The sequence below is a fragment of the Leuresthes tenuis genome, unplaced genomic scaffold (genome assembly GCF_036924035.1).
Source record: "Leuresthes tenuis unplaced genomic scaffold, fLeuTen1.0.hap1 SCAF_7, whole genome shotgun sequence".
NCBI classification, from domain to species: Eukaryota; Metazoa; Chordata; class Actinopteri; order Atheriniformes; family Atherinopsidae; genus Leuresthes; species Leuresthes tenuis.
The window spans coordinates 24233107-24261020 of record NW_027325361.1 but is presented as its reverse complement, the minus strand read 5'-3'; the positions used below and the strand labels follow the sequence as shown (position 1 = coordinate 24261020).

General features: G+C 38.4%; 2 protein-coding genes across 2 annotated transcripts in view; one reads left to right on the top strand and one right to left on the bottom strand.

Moving 5' to 3' along the window:
- The window catches only part of LOC140312312 (uncharacterized), a 177824-nt gene that overhangs the window by 119384 nt on the left and 30526 nt on the right, over window positions 1–27914 (top strand). The gene's annotated exons all lie outside the window — the stretch shown is intronic.
- On the bottom strand, window positions 619–5095 carry dpt (dermatopontin). Its single transcript, XM_072388751.1, has 4 exons — window positions 4729–5095; window positions 1741–1866; window positions 951–1058; window positions 619–796 (listed from the first exon to the last, which is right to left on the bottom strand). Exons 1-4 carry the CDS (start codon window positions 5001–5003, stop codon window positions 730–732), a joined length of 576 nt encoding a protein of 191 aa, XP_072244852.1. The 5' UTR covers window positions 5004–5095; the 3' UTR covers window positions 619–729.

Genomic DNA, 27914 nt, shown 5'->3' with positions numbered 1-27914 from the left:
GATATTGTCATGGCTGAGCTCATCTTCTCTGGGCTTTTGGAAGGCTTATGCTTTCCCATAGTTACAGTTATTCTTAGCCTCACAACACTTTCCTGGGTTACTTAAATGCTCATGGATTTTCATAATTTCACTTTCATACATCACATTCTGTTACTTGTTAAATAAATGGCATTTTATTCCCATTTTCACACATGTACATAAGTTTAAGTACAGGGTATACATGCAAAACACAATATGACATTTTGATGAAGAAGGAATGGATTGACATGCAGTGCTCTTCTTGGGGCTCATTACTCTCAGCTCTTGTAGTACTACTAAAAGAGTATACGGCAAAAGGCAAGTCAGGCTCCTCTATAAATACTTTAATGAGCCTGAAAGTCACATGACCTCATAGGAAATCTTGGAGCAAAGTATCATATCATTGTTTTTGCTTTGGGAAACACTTGCTGTCGATGGACTTTTAGTTCCTCTCGCAACAACATGAAGGTGAGAATCTCCTTTAGACCTGTATGTATATGTTTATTTTAACTGTTATGTTTATATGATATGAATCCGTCTTTAGCTAGACTAATACAACTACTGATTACAAGTGTACATAACATTATTGAAGTTGGTAAATGAATGACAAAATTGACCATATCAGTAGAGTCATTTTTATGATTTAGCTTCAAATAAAGAGTGATTATGTATTTAAACTGTTTATGAGACAATGAAATGTTTCTTATAAGTCTATAAATTGACAAAGTCACAGTCAAAGTCTGTCATTCTGCACAAGATGTACTTCCACTGCCGATCTCTGAAACAAAAAAGTGCAAGACAAAACTCGTCAGTTCAGCAACCATAAATGATTCGAGCAATTTTGCTTTGACTGTTTGAACAGATCTTGATTTTTGTTCACGCTGCTTTGGATGAGAAAGTATTGAGGAAAAATATGAAACGTCTGAACAAACCTTAGCACTCCACTGAAGGTGGTCTGGGCACCACGGATGAAGTAACCATAACTCGGTATAACCAGTTCACCTTCTTCTCTGTAGTAATTAGGAATGTCAATGGTCTTCCTGTGTATAGCAGCAAGGGAGTGATTAACATTCTGAGGAGAAAACTTCTACTGAATAAACCTTTAAAAATAATTGCATCCTCGTTTACTTTCTTTGCTGAGAGTTAGATAAAAATCTATTCTCCTTGTGTCTACCTGTTCAATTTGAAGCTACAGCCAAGAAATAGGAAGTTCATATAAACACAAAAAAGGAAAAAAGGTCCAAACAGCTAGCCTAGCTTTACCAGCACCTTTCAAGCACATTTATTCTGTGTTTTGCTGCCTTTGAGTGGAATTTGTAGACTCTTTATTAAAACATGGTAAGTCTTTTAAGTAACTCAGAAAATTTACACTTACAAGGTCATGAATGATAAAAGAGTGGGGTGTTTATTTGGACTTGAATGGTTAACATGACCTCATCTGAAAGCACTATTTAAAAAAAATGCATGTGTGGGTATGACAGTGACTTCCTGAAACCTTTACTGGCCTCTTGTTAAACCCAGACATAGTCACTTTTACACTTTATTTATGGACAAAACGGAAAGCATGAAAAGGATTAACCATTGTTTCCTCTTGCTTCCAATCTTTGTGCTGTTGAGATTTGAGATTGCTTTTGATTTTAATGATCTAACTCTCAACAACAAAGTTGTCCAAAATTACTGACTATATCTTTAATATGCCCATAACACTGAGTGAGAACTTACATGCAGGAGTAGGGACAGCGGCGTTTGTAGTAGCAGCAGTAAAACTGCCATTCACGGTCAAGTACAGATTCAAAGTACTTGCTTTGAACACCTGCGACCAGGCCATTGCGGGTGCATGTAGAAGTCCTGCAAAGACACAAATCATAAGTGGCATAGACTTACTTAAAATTAATCAATTTCTCTGCATTTAGACATGGCATTTAAGTGGGAAAACCTTTTGATAAAAGGAATATCCATGTTGTTAGAGGTAAATATTAGTCATTCAATGGTGTAGTTTGTTCATGGCCCATACACTAGCTGGCACCATAACACATCTAAGAATACCACTTCCAAGCAGCAGGGAGTGCAGCATGTGTATGTTTATGTTTATGCATTTAGCAGACGCTTTTATCCAAAGCGACTTACAGGTAGGCAAACAGGGTAAGGGGGCATTGCCTAAGGACCCCTTCTGGAGGTAGTAGTACCTTTCATGTAGGTACATGGGTGACCTGGGTTCATGTGGGTGACCTGGGTGAACCCACATGAAAGGTGGCACTCTTACCACTACACTATGTGTAGACCTGTACACTACGTGTAGACCTGTAGACATGGCAACATGAACTCAGTTTTCAGCCATTCAGCCAGTGAGGGTATATCACTGCAGGGCAACATCCCACCCAGTTTAAGTCAAACATATAGTTATGGTAAAGAGAGTTTGCAATGATAAGGATCATTCACAGTTTTTGCAGTTCAACAAGTGGACTGGTTTGATTTACTCAAAGTAAATCAAGAAAGCACAAATGTTTTCTGCTCTCCAAACCACAAAAAGTTATGAGGTAAATATAGCAGAGTTTAACTATGTGATTCAAGATACGGTTGTCAGACTACAATTCTTTCTCCACGCAGGTTTTCTAAAGGTTGATTCAAATCCCTTAATTAGATCAACCTTCCAGTGAAGCTGATAGTTAGTCAAATGAGTTTAAGTGAGGTTGTGGGACTTAGAATGGGCTAAAATTAAAATTCATGGATATGAAATTAAAGGCTGAACTCTCCTTGAGTGGGTTCTTATTTACTGACTGAGTCTCTGAAAGATTGTTGTTGTTGCATCATCTTTCTCGTCTATCCAGTTTTTATGAACAACTTCTTGCAGCTCAGGAAAAGGCTCAAACATGTGGCCTATAAACTTTAATGTGATGTCTCTGAAGGACCACGCACAAAGCCTGTTGGATGAATCTTGTTAGAATTCACTGGAGGTGGTTGTGTTCTCAGGAACTGGCAGTTGAAGACATATCACTGTCTCTGGAGTGAGACAGTGATTCATTCTGGCCCTGGAGGACCTGGCTTTGTTCCTCTGAATGAGAAAACTGGACAGAATTCAGTTTTTTTATGACAGTAAAGATACAAATGTGAAAGGTCTGAGGTGAAATCTTTGTTTAGCAGAGACAAATTGAAAGTTTAATCTATAATTGTTCGGAAGCTATTCGTAAACTCCATTCTCACTTAGTAAGTCGGTCAAAACTTAAATGTGATGAAGTCACTCGTTCAAACTATTTTTTTTCCTAAGATACGTGATACATTGTAAATGGTGTAAAACAATAGTGCAATCTATGGAACTTCCAATTCATTCTTGTAAGACTTACAAAAAAGTGTCTTTGTGGAAACAAAAATGAATCCTAACTACAAACGCCAACTGAATAACCTGTTTCTTTGTTGCTATTTATGCATTTATGGACAAAAACATGTTTCAGTGTTAAGCTGGAATCATACTTCTATGTACAGCACAGAAGGAAGTATACACAGTGGTAATTAAATATGTTCATGTTGTGCTTTCTTTCATACTTACTATATTCACTCAAAGTTAGCACTGGGTTCATGAATAGCTACCCAAGAGCAATAGTTTAAACTTTTAATTTGTAACATTCTATTATGCAATCATTGCGTGGACTATACTCCTTACTACTTACCTTTATTACTCCTTACTTAAACCAGGTCATACATACGTTAGCTCACTAATGCTACGTTTTTCATGTAAGCTAACTATATTAGTTGGCAAAACAATACTAGCACATGACACTTTCAGGTCATGAAATATTGAGTAAACAAATACTCTTTGCATAGGAATAGGTTGTGTTGTGTAGCTTGTCCTAATTCAGAGACCACAAATATCCTAAACATGTTTGACACAGCAGGAGACTATAGGACATGTTATCACAAAAATACTGAAGTGCTGAAAAAATAGAGCAAACGGGAAGTAAAAATTGATGCAAAAGGTATGCCTGTACAGTGAAGATGGCAGACAAGGCTCCCAACCTAACTATATTAACTATTATTTTTGTGTTTTGTGGGCAATATTGCTGACAGAAAAGTAAGTAATATAAAGGTAAGCAGAAAAGAGTACGGAGCTGTTGGTCTGATGGGAAGATAGGGATATTTGTTTTCTCATATGTAGCCCATCCGGTTGATGGCTGTAAAATTTCAGAGCTGCAGCACATGTGTGAAAACATCTTGAATTCAGGAGGTCACACACTCTCGAACAATCAAAACGAATAACGAAGACCTTTCAGAATACATCTTGGTTGAAATGTGTCCACAGGTGTGGTTACACAGCTGCACAGTTATTTCAAGCTATTGTCATCATTCTTTTAGTACTTGTCCAACATTTCACGTTCATATAATTTTGCATCACTTATTCATATTACAAACTGTTAAATTCCTCATATGACATTATTACAGTTACTGTAATGCTATTTGCCATTTATTATTTCAAGATTTTAAACAGAAACGTTTTTCCAGATTGAATCCTTTACCTTTCTGTATGAAAGAGAAGTCATCCCTCAAACAAAACTGTTGCTTGATTATCAAAATTTTGACTACATTCTGCTTCCTATATGTAAGCTGCACCCTACCTTATTTCACTGTAAACCGATAAACAGCTTTGACACTTCAGCGTACAGCTGAAGAAGACAAAGGAATTAGATAACATTCCTTGACAAAAGTCAGCAGACCCACCACTCCATCCCAGCACGGTTGATGTCATCCCACCAGCAGTCACTGGGCTCACCCAGTGTCTCAGGTGTTGGTTGGCATTCAAATGCCCACAAGCGGTCCGAGCCGTCCTTGTCACTAAAGTAGCTCCTGATGGCTACAAGGGCCTCTCCATGGGGACACTGGAAGTTGAAACCCTGGCGGTAGCCGTTGACCCAGCCCATGTCATAATGGTCTTGAGACTGAGCTGCCACCGGGGCCAGCAAAGAAAATGCCAACACAACCAGAGCAGGATTCATGTTGAAGAGATCAGTCCGTCTGCTGTGCTTCCTCACAGCTGCCTCACTTTAAACTCCTCTGAGCCCTTTGTTGTCCAGATGTTTGGTATCCAGGGGTGATGTGTAATTTGCTGGTCCGGGACAAATCCAAAAGTGGTCCTTGCTGTACATTTTAAGGTCGACTCTGAGACAGAGCATTAACAAAGTCTTTATGCAGATAAGGGTTTACCTTAAGAGAACAGCTCTTTCAGGTTACATGTGATTCAGATATTTATTTGATGCTTTGTCTGACTGGAGAATGCATTTTCGTGGTAACCATCTGAATGCTCATGCAGCTTGCTTTGCTGTAGAAGCATATTTTATCACATATTATTTGTAACAGGTTTACAGCATCTGAATAAAACTTGAATATTTTGATCATTAAGCAGTTTTCCCCCCCTTCCCAAAGATTTTCTTTGGCACTAGTGGCAAAATTTGACAATCTAGAGATAGGAAAGTGAGCACACACAGAGAGGGGAATGACATGACGCATGTTTCTCACCTTCCAATTTTTTTTATCAAGCAGATAAACTCGCGTTACAACTAGCAGTACAAGATAAATGCCATTTCTCCAGCTTATCAACAAGTGATGATGCAGATATTTTGACATGCAGGTTGGAGCATGATATCAGATATACTGCCATGACGAGCATGCTCAAGAATTTGCAGGTTTTTCCATTCAATGAGAATTAGATATACAAATCTCTATTTTTTCCAGAAATGAATGACACTGATTATATTGTCAATAGCAACTGCCAAGAGGTGGGACATGTTAGTCGGTAAGTGGTCAGTTGTTTGAGTTGAGGTTTTGGCAGGAAATAGGCAGGAAATATGGGATCTTGTTGAGTCCAAGTCTCAACATGTAAGAGCTGCTCTGGCAGGATTTGAGCACCGTACATAATGATATGATTGCTGGTTTTAATGTTGTGCCTGATAGTTATGTGTCATACAAACAATATATTTCAACAGTCTCATAACAGTCTGTTTATATATTTCTAATATACTGGTATATTACAGTATATTATATAATACAGTAGTATTAGTTAAGTATAATTTGATGGTAGGAGAGTATATTTCTCTTAAAATCTGAAGTCACAATAACTCAATAATTCAATAATAATTAATAACCAAAGTCTACTATCTGTGCTGTTTGTTTATTATTCCAAAGTAGTAGAAATCATTTCTATGTGTAATGATAATTTCCACAAGCCTCTGGTACTCCTACATAAAGTGTTTTTTTCATTATTGCTAACTTTAGCCATATTGTTAATTTTTTATTTAACATTCATATAACTTTTTTTTTTTTAAATGTGAAATCTCTTACGAAAGTGTTCTGGCTGATATACTGTATGCAGCAGCTTGATCAGCAGTAGTTATAGAACAATACACAAATAGTAAATAAAATAAAGCTTATTTTGAGTCGACTCACAATTCTGTGTTGAAAATACTTTAATTCCAATACTAATTGCAAGTGTGTTTAAATCCACACAGTAAATCAGCCCCCCAAAGATATACACTGTTAACTCCTGCCTGCATCATGTTTGCTGAAAACTATAGAACTCAAGGAACTACCAAACTTCAGGGAGTTATGGAACCATCTTTTAAAAAAAAGAAAGAACAAAATGTTGAGATAAGTTGCATGCCTCGAATAGCTCATTTTCAGCTGTTGTAAGTCTTTGTGAAATATATTTTTCATGTTCAGTTTATTATTTTCCTTGACTGTCTCTAATCAGGTGGGGAGATGAGAATTTGGAAATATTCTGTCATATCCTGAAAGTTAAATTTAACATTTAACACCAGAAAAAGATACATGAAAGCTGTATTACAATATTAGCTTAAATCACAAAGAAAACTACTCATGTTCAAAAAATATTGTCTCAGTATAGAGTTACTATTGTCTCAGTTTTGCTGAGTACCAAATAGATGTTCCACAAATAGACTCCCCTCCTCCAAAAACATGGTTGGTATGTTCATGCAGTTCATGCTGTCATTACAGTCAAATGAATACATTGCTTATGAAGTGTGAAACAAATGTATTTTAGCCCTAACCATGATCAACATCTAACCAAATGATGTTCTGCTTGCCTAAAGCCAACCAGGAGGTAACAAAGTTTCCTCATAGCATAGCAGGAATTAGGTCATGACAAAATATGCATAAAGCATGCATGTAATAAAATACTTCTTAATTAGCCCACGCACATACAGAAAACACTTCAAATTTAGCTTTAATATCAACAATGTAAAAGATATAAAATGATGGCAGAATCAAAGGAATTGAATGTATTCTTCAGTGATGGTGCTTTTATAGCGGCTCCTCAGGAATTAAATTCAACTGAGCACACTAAAAAGTAAGCTATTTTTTTTATGTAAAGCTGAATGTAAGTGTCATTCTTCTGTTGTTGTGCCTTCTTGTGTTCAGGCCAAGAGAATGCACTGGGGGCTAAACACCAAGTCTAAGTTACACAACTTTTAAAAGTTAATGGTTTGCAGCGAAGTGTTTGATTTTAAATATCTATATAGTATTCATGTAGTAGATTTTCTTATGGGCTTTTGGGATCAGGTTACCCTGTAGGTAGGACTTGGGGATTACAGTAGTAAATGGCGGTCTATAAATGGCTGCCAGTTAATACTGAAGGATGCAGCTTATAAGACCTCCCAACCTCTGTGGTTGACAGGTGCATTGTTTGTTACGGTTTGTTCATTGTGGGTGAATGAATAGATACATACATAATTATAGCCTGTACACTTGAAATAAACTCCAGAGGAACATTTTGAGTGAAAGGAGTCAAAGAAACATTAAGGAACCAAACTTATTTTACTCTGATTTAAGATAGATGTGGTCACATTTCCTCGATTGTACTCTTTAGTCGTGAAAATACCTTAGATATATACCTTATTTTATTTAATTTTGCTACTGCTTTTGACAGCATTTCTATCAGTGTGCTAAAGTCATGGTGTTATTGCACTAAAGTCAAACATTTCTTAATGTGTTTCCTGCCACTGTAACAGAATAACAATGACATTCCTTACAAACTTTCATTTTTTAGGTTCAATGGAGGACTTCTTACTTGCAATAAAGTATTTTTACGTCCTGAATTATTTTTTTTTACTTAAAAGTGAATACCGTAATCTTTTAGCTTTGATTGTCAACGAGAGAAATCTGTTGGATCATTGGCGGCAGAGAATCTGACCTCATGTGAGAGCTCATCCTCAAAGTATCTAAAAATAAACAACAGCACAAGTTAAAGAACGGAGTGTATGAGTCACTGCAAAAGGAGTTCCACAAACTTTGAAATGGAGCAGATATGAGATGTATTTATAGATGCTAATGTCTATTTTAAAATCTCTATTTAGAGCAGTCCTGTTGAGAATGTAGGGCTTCACTTACGATACTTTGATCTGACTGACATCCAGGCTTTGCTGTGCAGCAGATCACCCAGTGGAGGCAGCCAGGCCTGCAACTGAGAGCTAAGTATCAATGTGTAGATCAACCAGCTGAAATCTGGACCGCCTGGAAATCACCTGGAGTCAGACTAAGCTGATTAGACAAAAGAAATATTGATTGACTTTACAGGTTTCTGACTTAAAGTATGAAGAAGTTTAGTGTAATCTGAGCTGGTTGATTTTCCATGCAGTCCATTGATGGGTAATTGAATGAAAATAAAGTCATGAGATCTTCATGTCCGATGTGCAAAAATGAATACCAGCCCTTCTAAAGTAAATATTTGCAAGCTACAGCACACATCTGCTTTTCATCAAGATACTTTATTATGGTTGGAGGAAGATTTCAGTCATGCATTTCAACAATATGGCTGCATTAAACCTGCACATATTTCACTGTAAGTTGTGCATGTGTTTCTCACATGCTAAGCTTAGTTGATATTACATTCAAATCTAAGGCCCTGTCCACATGTGCATGAGTTTTTACAAAAGCTTTTTTCTGTGGTTTGGCCATTCTTGAAAGATCAGTTTTGCGTCACTTGGAATTAAAAAAATTCGGAAAACTTATTCCAAAGAGAGAATATGAAGAAACTAGTGACTAGAGACATTCAGATAATGTGTTCTGTTGTTGTCTCATTTGTTTGCATGAGGCAGCCCAGTTTGCCATAAAATAGAAAATTTGTGTGATCAGGTGGACATAAGGTCTTTACTATGATTCCTTGACTGTTGAGAAACTCAGCAAGTTACTATTAAAAAACAAACAAAAAAACAGGTGAGCTCTCCTATTTTGAAGTGAAACGGAGGTTATTTGTTAAGTTATCGAGAACAATACAAGAAATGAAGAGTAAGAGCAGTTGTTATCAGATTAGATTGTAGTTACATTGACTTACTATGTGTACAACCTTTAACTCGTTTGTTTAGCGATAAGTACAGTGAATGACCAATTATCCTCACTATTACTACTGTTCTTGGTGTATGTGTGTTGTGATTAATTCATTGTCAACCAATATTTGTGTACTGTAATATTCTATTGGAAAAGATCTAGTTTTAGCCTACTGTAATCAGTCATGTCATATTTTTGGATCTTCTGCAGATCGGTGAGACGATCAGGCCACAGTGGAAGACAGCGACTGTTCATACCTAGGCAGGAAGCAACTGCCGTGAACATTGTGCCAACCATTATGGCTCGTATTCACATAAGTGTTGAGACACGTGAAGTGGCGTTTGAATGCTCTGCTCCGTGGTACACACAGGACCTATGGAAACAGCTGGTGGTGTACTGGAACGTCAACTCAGATGCATTGTGCTCACCGTTCACAAACTGGCCTTCCGCGAACATCAAAAAGCCTATTGCCAGGCCCTAAAAGATGCTCAATCAACATTCTGCTCCAACCTCATCAAAAGGAACACTGGAAATTATAAGAAGCTCTTCCCCCTTGTGGGGATTCTGCTATCCCTTCCTTGTTTCTCAATAAATAATAACATCACCTGGCAAAACCATCCAGAAGCTGCAATATATTCAAAATAGCGCTGCCAGGCTCTTGATGAGAGCCCATAAGTACAAGCTTACGGGCCCCCATCCTTTAATCACTGCACTGGCTCCCTGTCTCATTCCGGATCAACTCCCGAAAAAAACTTCTGCTACTCACCCATAAATGCATCTATGGACATGTACCCGAATACCTCCAAGAACTCATCACCCTCAGATCCACAAACACCCTGCTCCTCCAGGTCCCCAGTACCAGGCTCTCCACCATGGGGGACAGAGCATTCTGCTAGGCCGCACCACGCCTCTGGAACAGCCTGCCTACCCAGCTGAGGGCTATTCAGAGCCAAGACTCTTTTAAAGCAGGCCTAAAAACCTTTTTATTCAGAAACCTTGTCCTAACTTGTAGCACTTTGAGATCTTCTCGATGAAAAGTGTATTAGAAATTAAATGTGTTATTATTATTATTATTAAGTGTGTTTTCGGATGGAGATCAACTTGCAGCCCATTGACTTCCTTGGGAATCTTTGTAATCTTTGATAGATGTGCTAAACTCCGCCTTCTGTTTTTTTTTTCCTCTACTGAACTTGCCTCAACTGCATTGAAAGATATTAACTTTTACAGTGGATTTTGGAGAGAGACTGAACTGTTTGTTGGGAAATCTATTGAATCAAGTAACAGCAAACAAGCTAACAAACTACTAGAATAGCAGTCAAAAGTATCATTACCTTTTGGACACACATAAGTGTAAATTAAGGCCTAAACTGCTGGGAGACCTCCCATGATGCACCTTTCCTAACTCTGCTCTCTTTTACTCTCTGTCTGTTGTCATTAATTTGTATTTCTCTTTCTCAGCAGGTATCCCTGGCTTGGTGTTAAGGTGATTGTTGTTCCATCTTTCCTGTCCTCTCAACCCTCAACCAGTAGAGGCAGATGGCTTTCCATCCTCAGTCTGGTTCTGTTTTTTTTTTTCCTGTCAAAAGGACGTTTTTTCTTTCCACTGTGGCTTGTGCATGCTCAGGACAGGGATATAGATCAAATAGAAGTTGTGGTGCAATCTGTTGGTTTCAATAGCTAGATAACTTTTTTCTATTGGTTTTGTAGGAATTGGACTAATTTGGAATTCAATGAATTGGAATTGATTGAACTATGATTGTATTACATTGACTTGGATTGCAGTTGGCTTGAATTTGGCTGTATGTTTGAAGTGCCTCAAGATGAAATTTGTTTTGATTTGGCACTATATAAATGAAAATAAATTGAATTAACTTGAATTTCAGCTGTATTTTACCGAACACTGGTATTTAAATAACGGGAACCTGTGTAACATATGGAGTGCATGCATGGTGGTTCAGATCTCTTAAAATGTCTCTCAAAAAATTACTACCGGGCAGACCTACCTAGACTGACAAAGAGTCCGAGCTCTGTTGAACCATGTATTCCTTTAACTCTCAGCAGTGATGATTTCATGAGATTCTTTATCAATAAAATTGTTTCTATCAGAGAAAAGATTAATGAAATCCTTCCACTATCATCACTGATGTATCATCAAGCACAGCAGCTTTAGAAGTATCTTTAGAACCTGAATTGTATTTAGATGGATTCTGCCCAGTTGATCTCTCTGAGCTAACAACAGCAATGGTCTCCTAAACCATCAAATTGTATTTTAGACCTAATCCCACTGACTGTTCAAGGAGGTTTTCGCCTTTATCGACACTTCCATATTAGATTTGATCCGTCTGTCTTTGTTGACAGGATATGTACCTCAGATTTTAAGGTTGCTGTAATTAAACCTTCACTACTCTTGATTCAGTTTTAGTTTTTAAGTTTTAGCTAATTATCAACCTATATCCCATCTTCTTCAGCATGGCATAAACTTCCATTGCTATGCTGATGATACTCAGCTGTACTTATCCATGAAACCAGATGAAATCAATAGTTTGATCAGACTACACGCCTGTCTTAGAGACATAAGACCTGGATGACTCAGAACTGTCTGCTTCTAAATTCAGACAAAACTGAAGTTGTTCTCTTTGGACCTGAGCACTTCATGGAGACATTGTTCATTTATAAGTTATACTAGATGGCATTTCCTTGGCTTCTAGTTCTACAGTGAGGAACCTTGGAGTTATTTTTGACCATAATTTATCACTTGACGCACATATAAAACAGGTTTCTAGGACTGCCTTCTTTCACCTTCTTAATATTGCCAAAATCAGGAACATCCTGTCTCAGGGTGATGCAGAAAAACTAGTTCATGCATTTGTTACTTCAAGACTGGACAACTGTAATTCTTCATTATTGAGCTGTCCCACACATTGTCTGAAAAGCCTCTAGCTGATCCAAAATGCTGCAGCCAGAGTTCTGATGAGATCTAACAGGAGAGATCATATTTCTCCAGTTTTATTCAGAATAGAATTTAAGATTCTTCTCCTCACATATAAAGCTCTTAATGACTAAGCTCCATCATATCTTAAAGATCTCATTGTTGGATATTTCCCAACAGAGCACTTTGCTCTCAAACTGCAGGTTTACTTGTGGTTCCCAGAGTTTCTAAATTACTTTCTAATAGGAGGCAGAGCCTTCAGTTATCAGGACCCTCTCTTGTGGAACCAGCTTACAGTAAATGTCCAGGAAGCAGACACCCTCTCTAACTTTAAGATTAGGCTTAAAACTTTCCTTTTTGATAAAGCTTATAGTTAGGGATGGCTCAGGTGACCCTGAAACATCCATAGTTAAGCTGCTATAATCCTAGACTGCTGCGGGGGCCTCTTATGTCACACCTTTCCTCACTTTGCTCTCTTTTTTTCCACCTGTTTAATTTCTCATATGTATTCTCATATGTATTTCTCATATATTATGTACATGTGACATTATTGTTGTCATTAACTCGTGTTTTCCCATCTCAACAGGTATCCTTTGAATGGTGTTATGGTGTTTGTTGTCCCCTCTTTTGTGTTCTCTCAAACCCCTGCTGGTCGAGGCGGATTGCAATGATTACAATGAATTGAATGAATTGGCTTGAAGTAGACTGTATTATTGAGTGCCTCAAGTGCCTTAAGATGACATTTGTTGTGATTTGGTGCTATACAAATAAAACTGAATTTAATTGATGTGGGAAGGGGGCCACAACCACACCCACTCCAGAGATTATGAGCAGTCAGGAAAGGGTCCGAACCGGGGAAATAAGTAATCCCCCTCAAATAAAGAAGAGAGAAACCAGGCAGCCCATCACAAAAAAGCCATGCTCCAACCCAACAGAGAAAGGCCCTAGGTAGGGCCCCGAAAGCCATGGAGCAAAGGAGCCAGGGAACCAGGTGTGAGCCGAGCGCGGGACCAAGAGCCTCATGTGCTCAAGGACCACACCTCCACCCGACAGAACCACCACCCGCCGAGGAAGAATGGGCCACCCCAGACAGCTGCCCCTGACGAGCCAGCACCCGCCACAGCATTCAAGGCAAAAGCAAAGTTGCCCCAGGATCCCAGATGCACCCATCAGTGAGAGTAGCAGAGACAACACAGGGGGGCCAGAGGACAACAGGCCCCCAACCCAGGCCCGACAGTGGACAACCATGCACACGATGCACACGATCCAAAGACATACACTCTCAAATACAAAGACACACTCCCACAGATACACAGACACACACTCACACAAACACAAAGACCCAGCCTCAGAGATACGAGGACATACATTCCCACAGATAGTGTAGGATACAAAGACACACACTCATAGAGACAGAAGAGCGTGGACATCCAGGCACTCACCCACTCACTCTGAGGTCCCCAGGGGAGTCCTCCACACCCAACCCACAAAGCCCTTAGTGTATGTGTGTGTGAGTTGTCAGTGTGTCATGTGTAAAAAATGTCTATGGTGCAATTAAAAATGAGGGGCGGGTGGCCGTGGATTGTGGACACCCCACACATGCACGCGCTCCCCAAAATCCTATGTGAATGGGTGTGTGATATGTAAGGTGAGCAGGAGGAGGAGGGTTCTGAGGATGCTTTAAATGTGCATTAAAGAAAAAAATGGCATTCCGCGAAAGGCGTTTCTCAGCGCTTCTTTGGCCAAACACTGACTAGTCAGAGCTCTTTGGGTGGTATGAGAAGGACCTACTCACTATTATGCAGTTTGTCCTAATGTTATGGCTAATTGGTGTATGTGTGTGTCACAGTCTACCACAGTGTAACTATCACTAGGAATGCAGAAGGCATAAACTTACAGATAATATTTTAGTAGTGATTTGTATTGACTCAATTGTTGTGTTGTTGGCTTGTAGATCCCTTCATATCATGATGTACCACTTTTATACAAAAAAGAAAACATTTTTGAGGGAGATAGTCCAGCATTTCTTTCTGTATTTCTACTAGAGATTAGTGGAGATACGTGTAATGGTTCTGTCTTCAGAGTTTTGAGGAAATGTGCCAAAGATTCAGAAATTTTAATGAAATTAAGAGTCAGACTGTACATCAACACATCCAGCTTTCTGTCTGTTCTGGCTTCTTTCCCACAGAACGCTGTTCTCCAGCTCTCTCCTCTCTCAGTTTCTGTAATCTCGTTATTTTCAATTTTTGATTAAGGCAGAGAAATACCCACACCTGCTTATGGGAAGTGTAGGATCCTTACTGAGCTACTCGTAAATCATGTTAAGAAAGTCAAATATGTTAAATGTCAGTGAAGTTTGTTAATAAGCAAAAGCATCAAACTTGTTGGTCAGTGGATGCATATATGGAAAGGTCATGCAAATACCAACCACATTGCTCCGAACACCATGAACATGGATTTTATTGTTATATGTGGAGCAGTAATTAACTGATAAGGACAGTTTAACAGAAATTCCATTAGTTAACACTTAATGAGCTGGAATATTTTTCATTAATTATTTATAGGCTGCTATGTTACTATAAACCTGCCATTAAAGCACAGGCTGATCATAATAACATTGTTGTGAGGGGCTTGCTTCATTGTTACCTGCAATCCTCATACAAGTTGTATTACTCTTCAAAGCATGAACAATTGTCAAAATAATTATCTTTGACAGTATGAATCAAGAGCCTTTTTCAAAAAAACATCAAAACAAACTATCAAAACTAATTGAATCTCAAACTATGACTATGAATGAATAGTGTTATACTTCAGCTCTAAAAACACAACTATCTCTGGTATGCAGGGTTACACAACTGCCACTGTGAGGATGTCAGAGGGTCGCTCAGCATGGTTCATTTTCCTATACAACCTTTACCATTTAATAGTGCTTCACTGATGAAATTAAGGGGCCAACCAAAAGGCCACCATAATAACGTCTACAAAACAAATCACTTTGCTTTAGGCTGTAACTTCATTAGAACAATGCAACGTGACTGCTTGGAGGATGTGTCCCCTGGAAAGACAGGCAGCCCGAGATAAGCTTCACTGACAGTAGTGATAATGGGTGAGGCGGGATGATTGTCCAGAAAATAATCATGCCCAAAGTATTTCAGGCACCGTCTTCTTATTTATTTGGGTACACTGATGCCACAGTGTTCCCCTCAGGCTTCAAGGTTATCTGGGAGATGATATATGAAGAGCAAAATGTTAAACTGATTGTAAAAGGGACTACAGCAAGACATTTAAATATTATCTTTCTCAATAAATGTCACACAAACACTAAATACTAATCTATTCTTATTTAAATTTCCTTGTGATGTTTTTTGCTGCCCGTATTTATGTTTCATATTTTGACACTGTTGCTTACAAATTAGTTCAGCTTGGAAATGCTGCACAGTTACTCATCTCCTCTGACATATCCTGGAAAGTGGGACTACCAGAGCGAGAGGAAACTCATTTCCACTGACTCAGTGCCACTGCAGTGATCTCAGTACCAATTTTTGAAGTTGAACAGAAACTTGAAGCTTCCACATTTTTTTGCGTGAGGAAGGAGGATAACGATTTTGTGCTTATTTTCTCATTTGAAGAAACAGAATAAGAGTTTTGGGAGAGAACTGCCATGCCTTTAAGTCTTTTCTTTGCCGTTGTTGATAAAAGTTATCAACTAATATGTAAAAGCTAGTAGAGCATAGCCTATTATATCACTCATAACATTTTCCCTCTTTCAGTTCTGTTTGATCCATCAGGACATAACAAAAAACTAATTTGGTACATGTCAGGTCTTAGAATGAGGTTAATACAACAGCACATGACGTATTATACTGTCATTATTCACTTAAAAAAAAAACTAAGTACATCTTTACTGTTTCCATAGGAATTAAGAGACTAATTAGTAGCCATGTGCTGTTACACAAATGTACTCGATTAACTGATAACCATCAAGTGTGAGCACCTCTATAAATGCAGATGTTTTGGCAGTTTGTTGGTCTGGAGTGTGTTAACACAATGACAAGGAGGAAAGAAATAAGCAATGGTCTTACAGAATATTGCCACCATCAATCTTGGAAGGGTTACGAGGCCATTTCCAAACAATTTGGAGTCCATCAATTTCCAGGTATAAAGATTATTCTCAAGTTAAAAACATTCTAGACAGTTGACAGTCTTCCCAGGAGTGGATGTCCCAGCAAGTTCAGCCAAAGGTCAGACGGTACAATGCTGAGAGAAATTGGAAAAAAAACAAGAGCTACATCTCAGAGACTACAGAGCCCAGTTATCACTTTAAATGTTTAAGGTAATGACATTACAGTTAGAAAAAGAATGAACAAGTTTTGCTCGTATGTAAGCCTTTACTCTCTAAAAAGAAGATGGCAGCGCAACAAGACAATACTAAAGTGGACATGTTAGGTCACATGTTGTGTGGGCGGCTGTAGCTCAGGAGGAAGAGCAGTCACCCATCAATCGGAAGGTCTGTGGTTCGACTCTGGCTTCCCCAGGCCACATGTCAAAGCGTTGTTGGACAAGACACTGAACCCCACGTTGCCTACCGATGCATCCAACGGTGTATGAAGCACGTAGTTATGCATGTGTGTGAATGTAGCATGTAGTGTTAGAAGCGTAGTGGTTAGCTAGACTAGAAAAGCACTATACAAGTACAGTCCATTTACCATTTAATGCACCATGTTTGGAGAAAACCAAACACAGTACATACACCTCATACCACCTGTCAAACACGGTGGTGATTTGGGTTTGTTTTGCAGCCATAAGACCTGGACACCTTGCAGTCAGTAAGTCAATCATGAACTCCACTGAATATAAAAATCTAATGTGAGGCCATCTGTCTGATTGCAAAGCTTGACAGGAATAGAGTTGTGCAACAGAGCAATGATCCCAAACACAGCAGCAAATCTACAACAGAAAGACTGAAAATTTAAAGAATCAGGATCAACACAACCAGATAATGCAGCTCAGCTAAACTCAGTCCTCACAAGTTCCACCTTTTTGCATCTTTTTATAAAAACAGTAAAGTGTAAGTAAATTAATACAGTCGAATTCCCAACAGTGCTGCTCTTATTTACATTTTTTTTGTTTCTTTTGTAAGACAGCTAACAGGTCAGGAATTGCAACTGAAAATCAGCTCATTAAGTCTACGTGTCAACACGGGGTCACTCTGGTAAACTGTCACCAGGCTGTCGCTCTGCTCTAATAAAACCCTGATTTTCTAACCAAAGTTATTTGACAGGATCACCATTGACATAGATCTCTGTGCATTGAATTAGGCTATCTCTACATGTAAGATAATCTCCCAAAGAGAAAGTTAGAAGAGGCAGAACGTTTTCTCAGTTCATAGCTTTGTGCCATCAGACATACTTCAGTCAGGAACTCGATTCCCTCTATGTGCGTGTATACAGGGACTGGGACTGTGGTCCATTTAAATGGCCAGGTCGAACTCTGATTGCAACTCGACTCAACTGCAATTGTATCTGTACTGAGTGTTGTAGAGTGGGCTCAAAATCTTTCACAACAATGTGTGCAGCTGATAATGTCACTGAATGTCCTGAAATGTAGAGTCTTAGAACTGAAAGAGTGTGTACTTCCTCTGGCACATGACTGTAGAAGATTTGTTCCTTGAACCTTTTGAGAAAGTACATAGATTTTTAAGTGTACTTGGGATCATCATCTTGTTGTGGAGGCTTTCCTTTTTCCATCTTCAGCTTTTTACGGCAGCTACCTTTACTGCAGGAGATAACTTCTGTGATATGTTGGGATAAGGTTTGATGAGTCAGAATACTTAGAAAGCTTTGAAATTTGCATCACAAGGCCTTTTATAAAGGTGGGTGTAAAACTAGCCAAGGTCCTCTTTTTAACATGCAAAACATGGAGCAACTTCATAAGCATTAAACCAACAAATAGAAGTAAAACAACAGCTAATTATGAAAGATCGATGTGAAGAAACATGTCAAGCCGAAGTTTATGTATACCAGTTTTTTAAATTTATTGTCAACATGTGGTAAGAATACTTCCGACAGGCAAAAAAAACCTCTTGTTTTAAGGTAATTTTATGTAATATCTCCACAATCAGGTCATCTGCAAGCTAATCTGCATCATAAGTGGGCTAGTTGTGGTCATAGATGTGAAAAGTGACACTGACTCTGCTAATGCCTCATTGTTTTTCAGCCTCTAATGTTATTCAAAAGACTGGCAAAATTCATAGCACAGAAGCTATCTCAATATGCAGTCTGTTTCTTCTCCCCCTTCCAGCTAGAGTCTAGATTTGTGGCATATTTAAAATTCAAATCAAAACTCTGTGATGTTAGCTTCAATGGTGAACCAAGGTCACACTTTATGTATGTTATTTATTCAAGGATAACATTCTGCATGCCCTGTACAAGAGATAAAATCTGGTGTGCTGTGTAATGTCGCCATTAAAACAGTTTTCTCTTAGCTTACGTGATCAATTCCTGCCCATGACAAAACATTCACTGATTCACATCACACCCCAGATTTTCAATTTCCAAATCACACACTCACAGACTTCACTTTTCTTGCTTTTCAAAAAGTAGGTCAGGGTTTGCTGAAAGAAACTGAGTGATGGAGCTGCATATCAACACAGCTTCAAAGCTCTACTACTGAAGGTGATTTTTAAATTGCACAATAGACATTTTTTATTTGTCCCAACAGATATGTTACCCAGTGTGTAGGAAATGGTTAAGTAGTTTAAACAGGGACATATGACAACATACCCAGCTTTTATTTACTTAAAACTGTACTATGTCCAAGAAATGAGAGGCCATTGGCCTCCCCTTCTTTTAATGCCCTTTACTCAGTAACCATGGGTCAGATCAACATATAAACCATCTTCTAAAGTGACCTTGATTTTAAAATCGCCTACACGCCTGTAAAGGTTTTGCTTATGTAGCTTTGTTGCTTTGAACAGACATTAAGTATGTTTATATGTTACAAGAAAAAAATAATTATAGTGTTTGTCTGACCAAAATCAGACCATTGAATACATGTAAACACTCTATTACTATAGTACTCTGACTGAAATCTTACACCAACAAGTATCTCAAAACCAGATTAACTCACCCCTATTATTTGGTTGCGGTTTGAATCGCTCCAGCATATACATATCCAGAGTTACATTTTTTTTGCCATTTTCAGTAAAATCAGTGTAAGTGTATATTAATACAGCCAAGCCAACGACTGAATGTCTTGAACATTTACTCACAAGGTTCACTGTGTTGTGGTGTCAGACACACTTCAGTCATGAACTTGATTCCAGTCCCATGTATGTAAACTGTTATCAGGATGGTGGTCCAGTTAAATGGTTCAGTCGAGCTGTAGCACTGTGCAACTGTAACCGTACCGATTCACATAGACGTGTCAGTCAGAGAGACACAGTCTTTCTGGTCGTTCTTGCTACAGTCATTTACACCAGAAAGACATTTTTTCTTATTGCTGTACAGATACCTATGGTATACAGCCAGATTCTTGCAGTCAGACAGTTTAAGGAAATATACAAGATATATTCTTTATATCTATAAGCATATTTTTCAGATTTTGAATGCCCCACACTACAATTACAATACTGCGGTAGTCAGCTTTAACCAATGATAAAAAACAAATGTAAAAAAAACATCGAACTATTCTAATTATCAAAAAGGACAGAAAACAAGGGAAGAGACACAAGGATAATGTCTGCACAGGGGGAGAGAGGAAAGAGGAGAATCTGACTCTTTTTGAAGATGAAGATCTAAAACTACTGAGGCACTGGCAGCCACTGAAAAGGGAGCGTTCCCAGGACAGTCAGTGCTCTAAAACAGAAAAAAAAGGTGTAATACTACTGTAACAGATTCAGTTAGCGTAATAGTAATGGGTGGATGGCCTGAATAGAAATTAGCTGAGAGTTTAGACAAAAAGCCAAGTTTCAAATTTAGATCTAAAGTCTTCAGCGGAGACCAACTGTCTGAGTTAGCTGCAAAGATATTACAGAGTAAAAGGCTCTGCAACCTTCTACTTCCTTCTAAGACTGGGGATAAAGAAAGCCAACAAAAGATAGATATGAAAAAGGACAAAAATAAAGTAACTTTTTTGTTGTAGGTTTGTGATTTTGTCAATGAGCTGATTCAAAGGGAGAGTAAAATCAATATCGAAATCAATATTCTTGGCTATTAAACTCTGGAAAAATATCTATTTAGTAAATCTAAATGCACCACTATGATCATACAATTCAGAGTAGCAACTGTTTACAAGATTGAATCCACACAGAAAACAACAGCAGTTGTCTTTCAATTGTCTTTTACAAGTACTCCAGCTACACAAATATTAGAGTCGTTGTTAATACACTGAAGCAATTATGTTTAACAAACTTTAAATACTATGTGTAGGATAGAACTGGATTGTTCAGGGTGGCAAAAAAGAACTCCCTTGCTAACGTGCTTGATAACAACAGACCATTCAATTTAGTGGTGAGGATCATCTCCTGCTGTGGTCACTCTATGGAACATAATGTGACGTGCAGTTTATTGATTTTGCCGCGTAACCCAGACAGCCCAGCCTGTAGGGCAAGCCCTCCATCGGTACACTCAGCAGCAAACAATCACCTACTTCCTATTGTGTCTCAGTCTATCTTTTATTACACAGCGAGGTCCTCTGTAACACGCAAAATCCCGCTCATCAAATTTAACCCTGATAAATAACAGTAGAAAGTAAATAAGTCACCGGAGATCTGCACCTTGAGATTTTTTTTTAAAACAAACATTAAGAGTCACGTTCTGAGATATTTTGCATTTGACTCAGGTGATCAGGGAGAAGTCACAGTAACCAAATTCCAGCATGCAAATGATGTCACAGAGCATTAAAAAAAAAGTAGGAAAGACTCATAACTTGTCTGAGACAGACAGGCAGTTTCAGATGTTTCAACTTTCATATTTCCTGGAACTCTTCAAGTCCTGAAAGGTTACTGTTGCAGCAAAGCGTCAGTGTTGAAAAAATGAGCAATGTGAGGAGAGTACAGCTCTAATCATCAGTATCATCTAATCATCAGTAGTATGGTTGAATAACCACTCAGTATGTCAGCATATAGGGCTCTGCATGTGTGCATTTACAGCATTTATTTTTAAATAGAGGAATTCGTGTTGAAATGAATACGTTAAATGTATTCTTTTGGTACTGATTTGAGAATTGAAACATCTAAATCAGTTTTGCTCTGACTACCAAATTTCTGGTACTATAACATCACTCGTCCCATGATCAAACAAAGTATTAAATGTATTATAAAAAAATCCAGAAATGTTTATTCGGCCTTTGTGAGTGCATCTGTAAATGTAAATAAATCTAATTTGCTATACAATTGTCATGGCCAAAAGCATTTAGGCAAAAGAATGGAAAGGAACTGCAAATTGTTAAAAATTTTGCATTCAGTAGTATTTGATTCTATCAGCTGCCATCAAATGAAGATATTATCAAATGTGTAATATCAACACCATATCAATATTTTATTCTTTTATGATCACGGTTATAATCAATGCTGATATGTTGCACAAGCTCATCTACAGAAATTATGCTTTGCTCTGACAGCAGTAAATACAGACAATTTGTAACCTGTAACTCCTGACTGACTGCCTTCTAACACCTAATGTTTGCTAAATATGTCATAGGTCTGTAAATGTGTTTGAAGAAGGGTTTTGTTTGCACTGAGCTCAGGCTCACAGGCTCATGCTGCCAGATTGCACAGCTCTGCCTGTGAATTTGGGCTGGACTGTGGCTGTGCCTTTGCAAATAAGGCTAATGGAATTTTTCTAATATGATGTGCTTTGAGTAGATGTTCGTGTTTTTGCAGCAGTTGTTATAGGTGAGACTGACCTCCACCAAAATACGTCCTCATATGGGGCATTTACTCATGCAATCCTCCAACTAAACAGCTCTAAAACCGAAGACATCCTGGTTGGCACTCCTCACCAAATCAAATCATCACCAATAATCAAATCTTGGCGTAAAAATGGACCCCCAACTCACCTTTAATTCCCATATCAACCATCTCTGCCATACTCACCATATCAAGACCTCCTTTTATCACCTCCGAAACATCTCCAAACTCCGTCCCTTTCTCTCCCTCTCAGATGCTGAAAAGCTCATCCATGCCTTTACCTCCTCCAGACTGGACTATTGTAATGCATCTTCTCATCGGGATCCCTAGTAAACACATCCAAAACTCTGCAGCTAGGATCCTGATGAGAGTTCACAAATATGAGCACATCACCCCCATCCTCCACTTACACCACAGGCTTCCTGTCTCCGCCAGGATTGAGTACAAAGATTCCCTCCTCACACACCAATGCCTCTATGGACATGCCCCCCCCCCCCCCCCCCCCCCCCCCCCAACACCTCAAAGAACTCCATCTACAAAAAACAACCCGTTTCTCTCGCTCCACTCTCTTAAATTTCCTCCAAGCTCAGGACCATGGGAGATAGAGCTTTCTGTGCTGCTGCCCCACGCCTGTGGAATGCCCTCCCTGACACCCTGAGGACACCACAACCCACTGACTCTTTTAAAAGGGGCCTAAAGACATTTCTTTTTACCAAAACATATGGTCCCCCCTCTTAGATGTCTGCCAAATTCTTTTTACTTTTATACTGAACTGCTTACTTATTTTTTTTTCTTTTTTAAACTGTAGCCCTTTGAGATATTGCTATGTAAAGGGCACTGCAAATAAAATGTATTATTATTCCTATTATTATTATTATTTAGATTTATCTAATGATTCACCTGCATGCAGATTTTCCTTTTTAAACACTCAATTATGTGTTTGAGCGTGCAGATACTAAGTTATAAATATGACAGCCAGCTGAGTGTTGGACAGTGGCTGGAACAGATTACAGTGTAAGCTTGGCCCTCATTGTTTATAATCGATAAATCCGTCATCAAGGACTGCTTTGAATTAAGATACATCTTGTATGGTGACAATATAGAAATCTTGAATTGAATCTTGACGTCCTGACACTGTTCCTACCATTGAGTGGTTTGAGATGTCTTCCATAGAAGGTGTCATGTCTGTTAAATGTGACAGCAACTGATGTTACTACCATGCTGCTGATACTGTCAAATAAGAAGTGCAGAAACAGAAGCAATATAAAAGAAAATCAGGTGAAATAATTCAGAAATATTGTCTATATTAAAACTCTAAACTGTGAAATGTTTTATGATTGAATTGTTTCATTACTCAAGAACCTAAAAACAAAGAAAAACTTATGTTTATTAAAGAAGAATAATCATAGTTAGAGCTTTTATTATTCATGGATCTCCATTACATTCATGTCATGTGGACAGCCTCCTGCACAAACAGCCTATACATGTGTTGTGATGTCACAGAGATCTGCAGCTCTGTACAAATTACATTTAATTATTACAAAACTCTGCAATACTACTCCCTATGAATGCAGCAAAAACATGAACAGCATACAGCAGAGGTGTTTCACCCTGGTATATTAGCATCCCAAGTATAGGTGACTACCCATTCACTTATTTGTTTTGCAAATAAGTAGCAAACTTTTCTTTTACTGGAGAGGAGTGCACCGCATTCTCTCACACATAGAAAAACGTGCATCAATTCCTCTTAATGCTCATACACACACTAATATATGATTCTGTGCAGAAGGAAGGTTTGTCGGGTTCCATATTATAAATTTAGTTAGTTAAACTTATTGTCCTCATTTCTGACATTATGTGACGCTTCACTAAGATCTCACGCAGTATCAAAAGACTGAAATTTTATCATATTTAAGTAACCAGCTGTGGCAGGTTTCTCTGTCGAATCAGCCTCAGGTTGTTATGGGAAGCTCGGTGTCTTGTTGATCACTTCGCACACACTGCGGTCGCGTGCTAAGGCCTGCTTATTCACCTGTGAGACAAAATAAAAGAGAGGTTAGCACACAGGGAGAGGCTTCCTACAATAAAGGTCAACCATGTGTGCCCCAAAGGGTGTGTTTGTTGTTTAGGAAGTAAAGAAGAGAATAATATGCAGGACAGGCTCTTCCTGGAATAATCTTTAACAAGAGAAAATCATGTCAGCTCCTCTAGACAATAACAGAACCATGTGATACAAAATCTGAAGGTTCCCAACAGTAATGTGCCATAGTTTTGACCTCTTCTCTCCCTGGAGCCCCTTGCAATGGGTCTTGCTGAATTACTTGCTCAACACTACTGCAACTAAAATAGAAATTTATTTCTGTTGCTACAAATTTGGTAGATCGACCATGAAGAATTTTTCTTCATGAAGTTCAACAACACCAGTGTCACTGACTCATTGTAATAATGAGGCTTTTGTTTTTTTCTTCCTGATTAACACTTTTGATTAAGTGGAAGTTAAAATCTCCATAAATTATACTATACCATATAATTCCCAAATGTCTGTAGGTCTGTAGGTTCCCAAATGTCTGTAGTTTTACTTTAAAGGGTAAATAATTTCCTATAACAGCTTGACACTGTAATTTCTAGCAAATGTTATTCAACCAGTATTAAACTATGCATTTCAGCTGCAAATGAGAACACGTGTAATGCTCATTCCAGTGTTCGGGATGATGTATTTAAAACTGAATATGTATAAACTGATCTGCCAAAATCTGTTCAAAATCATTTAATAGTGAGGTCAAACAACAAATATGCAATTTTTCTGGCGTCAGACTTATTGAGACACTTATTGAGACACTGCAAGTGTAAATTCCAGAAAAGGTCACCTCACTTTAACCTTTCACAACCAATAAGTATACTTTGAAGGAGATTTTTTCCTCTTTGTTCTCATAATGTCTGATGCAAACACGGAGGACTGTTTTGAACTGAGGTGTTTTTGCTTCGTCCGTTCGTCTCCACTGGGCTGTCAAAGACTCAGTCCAGGAGGCCATCGGTCCTCCATCCAGCTGCATAGACACGCTATTGTTGATGAGCTCAGGTCCAGCTCACAGGCTGCATTCCAGATTCCATCCACAACCTGTCTCAGAATGCTGCACCTCTTGGCAATCTTGGCAAACCCTTGATCTAAGTAAACAGTGGGCTGCTGTGTTATCACTGCAGAATCAATGGTCCCACAAAGGAGTGTATTACATTGTTTACTTTTGACGGTGTAAAAAACAGAAAAGCACATTACACTCGCTGTTTCGTCTTTCCAAACAGAATTACTGATTGCTCGGTTGCAGTAAACAAGTATTTCAGTATCTAAAAGTGTCCTCTCGCTTCTCAGTTGAATTATCCACATGACTTCTACTTTGTACATGTGCTCATTTCCCAGGCATATTTTTGGAAACTGCTTAGTTTTTTTGTGAAACGTTCTTCTTTCTAACAGGTACTGATTAAGTCTGACACTTCTCTGGTCCTTTGCAATCTGCTTCTAAAAATGACTGTTGTTATCAGTGCTGTCACACTTCTTTTATGACTTTTGTACCGCTGGATATATTTTTGTAAGTGCAGTCTCACAGCATTTGTGGGTGCTCATGGTCTGCTGCTGTTGTTTCTAAAGCACACAGACATATACAAACCATTTGGAGGTAAAGTAACATTGTATCTATGTACAGAAGTACAGTCATGTAAAAAACAGAGTACACACTCTGTCAAGTCTAAAGTTTTAGATATCAAAACTTTCTTCTTTGCCAGCTCTTGATAATAGATGATTGATCGTCATAAAATGCAGAAGCAGTGTAAGAAAAAGTAAGTATACCTACGTTATCAGTGTCTCACATTGTCATGGAAGAATTCTGATCCACTCTTCTTTATAATGTTGCTTCAGGTCATTGCTCATCTATGTATTCATTGTTGCAGGACCCGTTATCAGTTCAGCTGTCAGACAGATGGCCTCAAGTTCGACTCTAGAATACTTTGTTATACTGAGGACTTCATGGTAGATTCAATGACTGCAAGCTGTCCGGGCACAGATTATCAGCCCTCCACCACCATGCTTGACTGTTGGTATGAGGTGTTTGTACACTGTTTGGTTTTCTCCAAACATGCTGCTGTGCATTATGACCAAACATCTCCACTTTGGTCTTGTCTTTCTGGAGGATGTTGTTCCAGAAGTCTTGTGGTTTGTTCAGATGTAACTTTACCAACCGAAGCTGTCCTGCCATGTTCTTTTTACTGAGAAGATGCTTTCTCTTGTCAACATTTCTGAATAAGCCATGCTTGTTCAGACTTTTTCTAATTGTACTGTCATAAACTTGGTATGTACTGTCATAAACAAGCTATGCATAAACAGATGCCTGCAAACCTACATGAAAGGAAAATTCCCCCTACATGTGTTGATGTTCATCTAAGGTTGTATCTATCTCATTTTAAGGCCTGTTATAAACCAGATGATTTTCTATTATGTCCTGATATTTCAAACCATAGAATAGACTGTATCACCTGACTGTATCTATTTTGTAACGTACATTACATTTTAGAAAGCTCTCTTCACTTATCCACCATGAATAAAATTACAGGATATTATGCCCGCTTTATGATATAAACACCTCACCTCATCACCTCAATCATAAACATTAAACAACTCCAAAGGAAATTAGTAGGCCTATCATTTATTGCTATTCGGTTCTTGGTGTAATTTTCTTGTATTTTTCTTGTGCAAAACCAAAGATTATCTTGTGTGTGCAGTCATGACGTAACTGTCTGACTTCCCAGCACAGTGTCATCATTTTGTGACTCATGACCAAGTGATTCTGAGCTACAGTACTGATGATGTTGGAGTCACCCACAAAAATCAAACCATTGTGCCAGTTTAATAGGCAGGTTTTATGCAGCTCCACTGTATTTTTCTCTTTGTAAACAAACCTATTCTTCTATTTAGCCTTGGTGTACATACTTTGTAAATGGGTATTATCTGAGCACCTTTTAATTTTACCCCAGAAATAGTAATTTGTGTGTTAGAATTTAGCTCCTCAACAAGTGTAGCATCACAGTGCTACGGAGTGCTTGTAAAGTAACTGATATCCACATTAATACAGGCATAACCTCGTATTCCACAATTAACCACTCTAATGTGCATGAATAAGTTGTGCATGAATAAAATGTCATGTTAAAAAGACAGAAATCAAAATGATAAAAATTGTGAGCAGAGTTTAGCTTAAAAATGGGGTCTTTCAACTCCTTATTTGCTGGTTGTTCTTCGTTGTCAGTGTAGTTTGTGTTTAAGTCTGTTTTTAGCTAAAAAAGTAACTGACATTCAAACTAGCGACACTGTCACCCCTTGAAGAAGTCGTTACAGTAAGTTCTGAGCGTAAGTACTGGATGTACCCTTCGGGTGGGTCCAAACGTTCAGCACAATAAACAGCAGTTACTCTATGTGTGAGCACTTGTGTGGTGGGTAATACTCCTACCATTACGTTTTACACCTACTTTAATTAAAAGTGGTAGATTCAGAGTATCACTCACACAGGTATATGAGGAACATGTTTAGCTTTATTAACAAACACGTTCGTTTGCTTGACGTAGACCACGCCGGTTGTCAAGACGCAAACGTCGTTCAAAACGTCAGAACCAAACGTTGTATATTTCACGCAGACCCCGCGACCTCTGAAACACCTCTATTCGTTGACAAGTGTGTCTGCCTGCCTG

What these genes read in the sequence shown, in the direction of transcription:
- dpt (XM_072388751.1), bottom strand. Translation starts at nt 5,003, where the DNA reads ATGAATCCTGCTCTGGTTGTGTTGGCATTTTCTTTGCTGGCCCCGGTG. An exon ending in AACCGTGCTGGGATGGAGTG is followed by an intron (nt 1,867 to 4,728) that starts GTGGGTCTGCTG and finishes GTGTCTTTGCAG; the next exon opens with GACTTCTACATGCACCCGCA. An exon ending in CGCTGTCCCTACTCCTGCAT is followed by an intron (nt 1,059 to 1,740) that starts GTAAGTTCTCAC and finishes TGCTATACACAG; the next exon opens with GAAGACCATTGACATTCCTA.